An 8,505-nucleotide genomic window follows, 5' to 3' on the forward strand; every position below is an offset into this window, starting at 1 on the left:
ATTTATACATAAAAATATAGTCGTTTATGTCAAATTAAAACGTTTGAATATATCAGTAATTACAGCTCATATGACGCCGATATCTCAAATTTCGAACCAAATCCCTCTTCCTCACCACCAAAAAATAAAAATAAAAAAATACACATTTGGATGTCATTAAGACTATAGCCTATAAAATTTTGTCCAAAACCCATAATTTCTTCGTGTTTCCGCCATAGAGTAGAGGTCAAAACCCGAACTAACTCTATTTATTTTGCCATTTGAGAAAAAAAGAGATTTTATCCCTTCGAACGAATTCAAGTGGCACATTTATCTGTAAATCTTAGGATTCCATTTTATCCCTCTCAACCAATCCATGTATTGGTATCGTTTGCAAAGGTTGATTTATCCAATTCAATGGAATTCATGTTTAACCCCAAAAAATAATCTATAAGCGAGAAAAACTATATAAAATTATTAACAAAATAAGGATAATAATTAGAAAATACAAAATGCGAAATATACCAACCCCACATCCAAATCTAAATTAAGCCCACGAGCCCAAGATATGTGAAGTTGTGAACTATAGGTTAACATTCGTGGGTCTTTTTTTTTCTCCTTTGGTGGTAGGGGACAAAAACATCACACCAACTAAAATTAATGCCCCTAGAAGAAGATAAGCCAGACCAAAACGGCCCCTCCACCAGTAACCAAACTCCCCAGCGCCTTCTGCAGATTCAACAGCTTCTCCACCCCACTCTGCAAAGCAATATGAATTGTTCGTAACATAAAGTTTGATAGTTAAGGTTTGCTTGATCCTACCTTTAGGGCAATTTCATAAGGGTACATCCAATGACGTACGATAAACCACGTCTAATTTTTCATGTAATATTATGCATTGGACATATAAAAAAATCATATGTAGCTCATTGAATGCTATCATATCAAATCTTATAAGAATAATATCCTGATGTTTGGATTGCATAAATCGATATTTAAAGTGGCATGATGTTTTTCAAAATTTCAGACAGAAGTTTACGCTACATTTATGGCTCTCGTGCTTTTGAAACAAAAATGTTAACACATGATCAGATGAGGTACATAGTGAGTAACGATACACAAATATTAATAAATGTTGACCCTTGACCTTTCCAACCAATATACTCTCTCTATATTGTATATTTAAGTTTGTGCGTGTTTTCACATGTATCAAGAAAGTTATTGAAAAAAATAAATTTTATCAAAAAAAATTATTATTTTACTTTTATTTAGTGAATACTTTAATAAGATAAAAAAATAGTTAGAAGTAGTTAATTTATTTAATGATTAGGGTAAATTGGTAAAATAATAGAGAAAATTATATTATATATAAAATTTTAATTATATATTTGAGATAGAAAAAAAAAAAGAAAAAAAGAGGTAACATTTATACGTGAGACAGAGAAATACGTAGGGTATAACTTAGATTTATCCATAGCGCACGTACATAATGATTTGACCTAATCATTGTGTAACCTCGTGTGTTACGCCAGAAATCTAGCTAGAATTAATTTATCATATCCTAGGATAATTCCCACTCTAAGGCCCTTTGAGTTAGACTTACGTCTCAGATTCAGGAGGGTGAAATTAGCATTTATTTTTGTTGCGTCTTAAATTAAGATTTATTTGTCCTTCACAAAACAAGAAAAATAGAGTTAATGGCTTAAAAACCAATTTATTTATTTTGTGAAAAAATTACAGTTTTAATTTATTTATTTAACTGAAATTACTATTGGTCTTCATGATCCTACCAATGTCAGAAAAAACAGAGACGATTTACTGTGCTACTGCTATCCTAGGTTTCTCAGGCATGAAGACAGATGGATCATTGACGTGGTTGCGTAAAAAGCGCCAAAAAATAAGAATCTTCTAACATATTTGTCAAAGATTCATCGTATTCTACTTCGCGACAACCTAAATGCTCTCGTAAGAAGGAAGCCGCTAAGAAAATACATCCAAAGATCACCGCCATCCGCCATTAATGGAAGCGTGAAATAAGGTTTCGCCGGTGAGAACCGAACTAGAACTCGGATCCGGCTGGAAGTTTTTTTCAAATTTCACGGTTTACATGTTAAGTAATCACAGTGGTTTTCAGAAGCATCAAGTTTTGTATGATTTAAAGTTAATAGATCAAGCTAAGATTTATTTGGCAGGGAACTAAAAAAGATACCGAGTACACGAAAATCCAATGCGTACCTGATCATCGGCGGGACCGGGAGAAATGAAGTCCGAGCTTGGCCCAGGAGATTCAATTGGTGGCGCTGGTGGGCTGAATGGCTTAGGAGCTGGAGCTGGAGCTGGAGCTGGCGCTGGCGCTGGCGCCTTCTTGCCCTTCCTTTTGCTATGAGCTCGTGCCTTCACCGGGGGTTTGGTCGTCGATGGTGCGGTTGCTGGAGCAGGAGCCGGAACTAGAGACCCCAAGGGAGTGGCTGCTTCAGGCGCTGGAGATTGTGGGGACTGAACTGGAGAAATAGCTGTTGGAGAACTTACTGGTACCGTAGCAGATGGCGAGTTTACTGGAGCCGGACTCGGAGAAGGATTCACTGGGATTGAAACCGGAGGACTTGAAACTGGAGCCGAAGCAGGAGGCATCGAAACTGGAGAAGCCACTGTAATAGGTGACATAGCAGGTGGACTGGAAATGAAACTGGCGGATGGAGGATTTGAAACTGGAGCATAAGCAGGAAGCATTGAAACTGGAGAAGCCGTAGGCGGACTGGAGATAAAATTGGCTCCACTAGGTGCATCGGCTGGTGGAAGACTGGAAACTGGAGCCGAAGCAGGAGGCATCGAAACTGAAGAAGCCACTGCAATAGGTGACATAGCAGGTGGACTGGGAATGAAACTGGCGGATGGAGGATTTGAAACTGGAGCAGAAGCAGGAAGCATTGAAACTGGAGAAGCCGCAGGCGGACTGGAAATAAAATTGGCTCCACTAGGTGTATCGGCGGGTGGAAGACTTGAAACCGGAGCCGGGGGCGTCGATACTGGAGAAGCCGCTGTAATTGGTGACGCAGCAGGTGGCCATGAAATAAAATTGACTCCATTAGGCGCATCGGCAGGTGCAGCCGCCGGAGACCGAGCCCCGACAGTAGCCACTGCGATGCAGATAAAAGCGAGTAGAAATCCCGTTTTGCGTTGCATGGTCCTGGATTCTATGGAAATAAGAGAAATGTAGAAAAACAAATGACAGGAAAGTGAATGGAAGAATGGATATAAATAAACTGAACAAATTTTTTTTTCTTTGTACTAAATTGAAATAATTATGGTGATTCAATAAACAAATGGGAGAATAGAGGGAAGTTGGACATTTGGTCGGGCCATGCAAGAGCAGACAAAATAATGTGGCGAGTAAATACTCCGGGCTGGGCCTGAATTCATGCGTTTCGGTTTGGAGTCGCCACGTCACTGACGCCTCTTTAGCTTTGTGACAATTAAATCGTCGTAATATTCCAAATTACATCCAGACAAACAGATTTAACCGAATGCTTCTTTGGGATCCGGATCACCTACAGTGGTACCACCACTGTAGGTGATGCTGTGCCCTTTAATTTTTTTTTAATTTTTTTTTTCTATTTTTTTCCCTCTCTTTTTTCTTTTGTTTTCCCTCTATTTTTCCTCATTTTTCCCTCTTCCACAAATATTAGCCAATAATTTTATATGAAACAATATAAACATTTTAATTATTTTATGTTAAATTAATAATTTTGCCATTAAAAATTACTGTATTAAATTTTTACATGTGAAAAACCATATCATTTTTTACGAATTTGATGAGTATTATTAATTTTATTTTTCAATGAACAAAATTTTTAACAATATAAAACTATTAACATGTTAATGCTTAAATTAAAATTTAGAACATTTCCATCATGCAATATCAAAAACTGAAATTCAACACCATATTTTCATAAAAAAGAAATAATTCATACGTTTTGAGACTTCATTTCAACTAACAATATTAATCGGTTATTTTTTAAATAAAAAACTACTCAAGAGCATTATTGGATATATCTCCATTGAAATCCATGGCTTCAAGAGAATGGTGAGGATGATCAAATTGTGCCTACATTAAATAAGAATAAATATTATAAAATCAATTTTACCATATAAGAATTAATATTTTTTTAGCTTAAGATTTTTACCCACTAAAGAATTTCTAGATATCATTAAAGTTCATAACATCAATAATTCAGTGAAATTGAATTGACTTCCAGTTGTTTGAAGACATGCATGAGGTATCGGAGGTGCTGAACAAGATATGAGTAATTCATCGTGTGTTCCGATGTCCTACAATGATTATAAAATAAGAAATCTAGATAATTTTTATTTCAAAAAAATATTAACAGTAGTAAATTTATCTCGACTCTCAAATTTGTTTTTCTTCGTTTTGCTTGAAGTTATACCCAACTCTTCAACCTTCTTGACTTTTTCACACCATTTCTTTTCTTGAATCCTTTTGCTTGTATCATAGAAGGTCCTATCGATGATGTCCTGACACCACCATTGTTGTCTTGGCTCACTTCAGTCAAACGCATTTTCATGACTTGATTGATTAGATCACATACTGAATTATGCACAAAAGAGAAAGTTGATGGGTGGACAGAGGCTTCGGTTGCCAGTCTTACGAGCATCATACAAAGTTTTCTATACCGTTCTGTACTTTCTCATTTAGGATCTTCTTCGACTTCATTGCCCATACAATCTTATACCACTCCACTCCTAGCTTTTCTCGTCCATCTATTCAAGATATATTGCTTTGGCAGTTTTTTTACGTCCTGCACATCATATACTTTCACAGCATGACAACACAATAATCCAATCATCTCAAATTTTTGGCAACTACATGAAATCATCTTTGTGCTAGGATTAAATATCACCCTCCATTCTCCTTCTTTATCAATTCGCCCGACAACATATTCAAATAATGGTTGAGTTTCATTTTTATATTTTATGTAAGCAGCTGCGAACAAAACAAACTCCACTTGAAATTGATGAAAGATTGTGATGGTATAAATTTCAGAAAGTTGACGCAACATAAGAGAACTCTCTAGCTTTAATCTCGGTAATTTTTGGCGTGTCTCAAATTCACATCTTAGCTCATTGTACCGCTTTTCCTCCAAGACCCATTCGAAGTGTTTAAAAAATTGCATTATATCTAAGTCGGGTTTCATACAACTCTTGATATCAGAATTGACACTTTCACTGAGTTGTGTGCTCCTCATACCAAGTGTGAAAGCCTTGTTCATGTAACAAGCTGCCCATTTCTCCTTTATATTGTAAGTGGATTGCAGCCAGGTATTTTTTTGAATATTATATTGTTCTAGTAGAATATTCCAAGCCTCCTCGAATCGGGTCTCATCATCAATGTCATACATGCATCTCTTAAAATCAGCTAAGAAATGAGAACCATCTTTCATCAAGTTTCCCAAGTGTTTGATGCCATTTTGCATCAAATGCCATGTGCACAATCCATGAAATACCTCAGGCATCACCTCCAGTAAGGCCTTTGCCATAGCTTGATCCTGATCAGTGAAGATAGTGAGAGGTTTTTTTTGCTTGTGTGCCTCTAAAAAATTTCGAACAACCATTTAAATGATGATGCAGTCTCATCATACAAAAGTGCTGCGCCAAAAATCACCGCTCCTCTATGATGATTGAAACCTGAGAAGATAGCAAGTGGTCGGTATGCACGGTTTGTACAATACGTGGTATCTAGTGACACAACATCACCAAAATACTCATAGTCGATTAACATTCTCTCATCAGCCCAAAAAACATTAGTTATCTGTTCTTCCACATCTATCTGATTAGCATGGTAAAATGATGGATTTTTAGATAATTGTTGTTGAAAATATCGCATCAGACAACCAACTTTCCCATATATCATACTTCTTTGTCTTTTTTTGGATCGAATATAATTTTTAGCATCCAACATTGTATAACCAAGACCATCTATTCCCCCTGCATGCTTACTCATCAACTGAAAATTTGATTTTTTCTTAAGCCCAACATCCTCTGCCAAATCAATCTCATAGGCTTGAACTTCTGTAATTTTACGTTGGGAAGACAACATATGAATTGTTTCTTGAAGATGGAGTGGGTGATTATGCTCTTCTATAAACTCATTAACTTTATATTTACTATCCACAAATGTGACGCCCATTCTTACTTTACAATTTGTTCGAGTCTCAAGCCGAGAATTGAGTGTCGATGAATCTCTTTTGTCTTTTTTACGAACACCTTCCTTGCAACAAACATATTTATACGAAGTTATAAATCCGGTGTTCTTGTTCTTGTTAAAATAATGCTTCCTAACTCCAAATCCAGTTTTCCCACCATATTCAACCCAAAACTTCCAAGACTCGTCTAGACTATCAAATTCCATACCAATCTTAGGCTTGACTTCGATATTTGAACTAGAATCCATCAAGAATCTGAAAGTATCAATAAATTTTTTGGCTTGTTTTAGTCTCAGTTTTCAACAATGGTGACAAAAAATGCAATAAATTTCTCTGTTACATATTAAATGCAATAATTAATAATAAAACAATATTTTTCTCAACTAATTCCAAGAGCAATAAGTCAAAACGCAATAAGTCAAGTACATCAATTGTAATCAGTGTCAATCAAAATTCTAAACCAGGCGAGTTGTGTCATGTACGATGAAATAGCCTAATTGTCTTGTTGATCTGCATGAAGTATTTTGTATTGCTCCATATTCACTCTACTAGATGTAAAATTCGTACAAAATTCATATTCAAATGATAACCTTATTAGTGGTAAATATAATATTCTTACTAAAAAAAAGTAATTTTAGATTAGATTATAACAATAATTCTTTTTCTAATATTTTACTAACAATTAAAAATACATCAAGACCAATTTTCTAAACTATACAAAAATGATAGGAAAATTCATAATTTAAAATCACGATGCATTCTTCATTTTTTTTTTAATTATTGATTAAATATTTGATACATATATAATCTACTAATTTAATATAGATCAGAACCATATATTTTCTTTTTTTAAAAAAAATTAAAATAATGTTAAAACAAAGCCACAAGCAAGAAAGCCAAGAAAAATTTATCATCCTTACCTAGAATTATTGAATATCATGAGCTAAAATCTAATCTTACATGGTTATACATGCATACATATATATACAAATTATATATATCACACACAAATCTCCTACAACGATGATATTTAAAGGTAGCATCGGTAATCGCAAGCAATACACACAATTAATAAAAGTTTCATATCAATAGCACCATCAAAATACAAACCAATAATATCAAATAAAAAATTCGATAGCCAAACAATTAGGAAAAGAATTAGACATTTAAAGAAACAAGAAAATCGGACCTTGTATGTTATAGTATTTCCCTGTAAAAATAAAAAAAAAAATCATAAAATTGAGTGAGTGAGAAAAAAATGAGAAAAAGAAGAAAATAGACAAAAGAAGACGAGATGAAATAGTCGAGAAGAAAACAAAACTGTGTGAATAATATTTGTGGAAGAGGAAAAAATGAGGAAAATGGAGGGAAAACAAAAAAAAAAAGAGGGAAAAAAAATAGAAAAAAAAATTAAAAAAATAAAAGGGCACAGCATCACTTACAGGTGGTGGTACCACTGTAGGTGATCCGGATCCTGCTTGTTTGATAGTAATTCCGCAGAAATGTCGTTAAATAGATACAAAAGTATCTAATATTTTGATTTGGTTATATTTTTAAATTGGATTTGAAGTACTGACAATATTTATCATTCGAGAAAGCACGAAAAATTACCATAGGACAATACGCATCCAAGGTTAGACTGTTTATATTTATACGTGAGGTCTAACTGAAAAATCAGTTTTGTGTGAAATTTGTTGTAATAAAGTCACAACTCTCCATCTTGGACTTCGGTTCACATCCTTGTGCTTCACTCGATATTTATTGTACAGCATTAGGAATTAGATCATCTCTGTATATATATCGTTGCTAATATATTGCTGGATCACTATATTAATTTCCCCAAACTCGGCAGCTACCACAAGCTTAACTGATATTGCTTTTGTCAATCGGCAGCGACAGCGTCTCTGACGTAGAGCTGATTTAGAAGATGATTTGGGACGAAAGAATAACTTGAAATTAAATCACGAAAAGAACGTGATCATGAACATACATCAGGTAAACCAAACTAAGTTAATTGAGTATTAAATGCACTTAATGACGGATGGAAAAAGGGAAAAATACAGGATATAATAAAAGTCGAAGGATATTGATCATATTCTTAATCTAGCAATTTGTAAGAAGTTTTTATTGAAACGATAAGTCTCTGTTTTTGTAGTTCAAAATAGAACAAATTAGCCTATAAGAAAATCATAAAGTGAGAATCAAACTAGAAATTATTTGAACAGATATTTGTTTGCAAGTGAAAATCGAACAAGAATTGTCAATTTAATTAGTCTTATATGTATTGGGATGTGATAGTTTAATA

At 34.3% G+C, this 8,505-nt stretch overlaps 2 protein-coding genes across 2 annotated transcripts; both read right to left on the reverse strand.

Moving 5' to 3' along the window:
• Positions 1-419: 419 nt before the first annotated feature.
• Positions 420-3,231, reverse strand: LOC142504382 (uncharacterized). The gene is made up of 2 exons (XM_075617276.1): positions 2,215-3,231; positions 420-738 (listed from the first exon to the last, which is right to left on the reverse strand). Exons 1-2 carry the CDS (start codon positions 3,160-3,162, stop codon positions 646-648), a joined length of 1,041 nt encoding a protein of 346 aa, XP_075473391.1. The 5' UTR covers positions 3,163-3,231; the 3' UTR covers positions 420-645.
• Positions 3,232-4,006: 775 nt separating this feature from the next.
• LOC142550996 (protein FAR1-RELATED SEQUENCE 5-like) lies at positions 4,007-6,448 on the reverse strand. Its single transcript, XM_075660389.1, has 4 exons — positions 5,683-6,448; positions 5,195-5,587; positions 4,425-4,585; positions 4,007-4,084 (listed from the first exon to the last, which is right to left on the reverse strand). The coding sequence occupies exons 1-4, from the start codon at positions 6,446-6,448 to the stop codon at positions 4,007-4,009; spliced, it is 1,398 nt and encodes a 465-aa protein (XP_075516504.1).
• Positions 6,449-8,505: the final 2,057 nt, after the last annotated feature.

This window comes from Primulina tabacum, chromosome 1 (genome assembly GCF_025594145.1).
Source record: "Primulina tabacum isolate GXHZ01 chromosome 1, ASM2559414v2, whole genome shotgun sequence".
In the NCBI taxonomy this organism is placed as follows: Eukaryota; Viridiplantae; Streptophyta; class Magnoliopsida; order Lamiales; family Gesneriaceae; genus Primulina; species Primulina tabacum.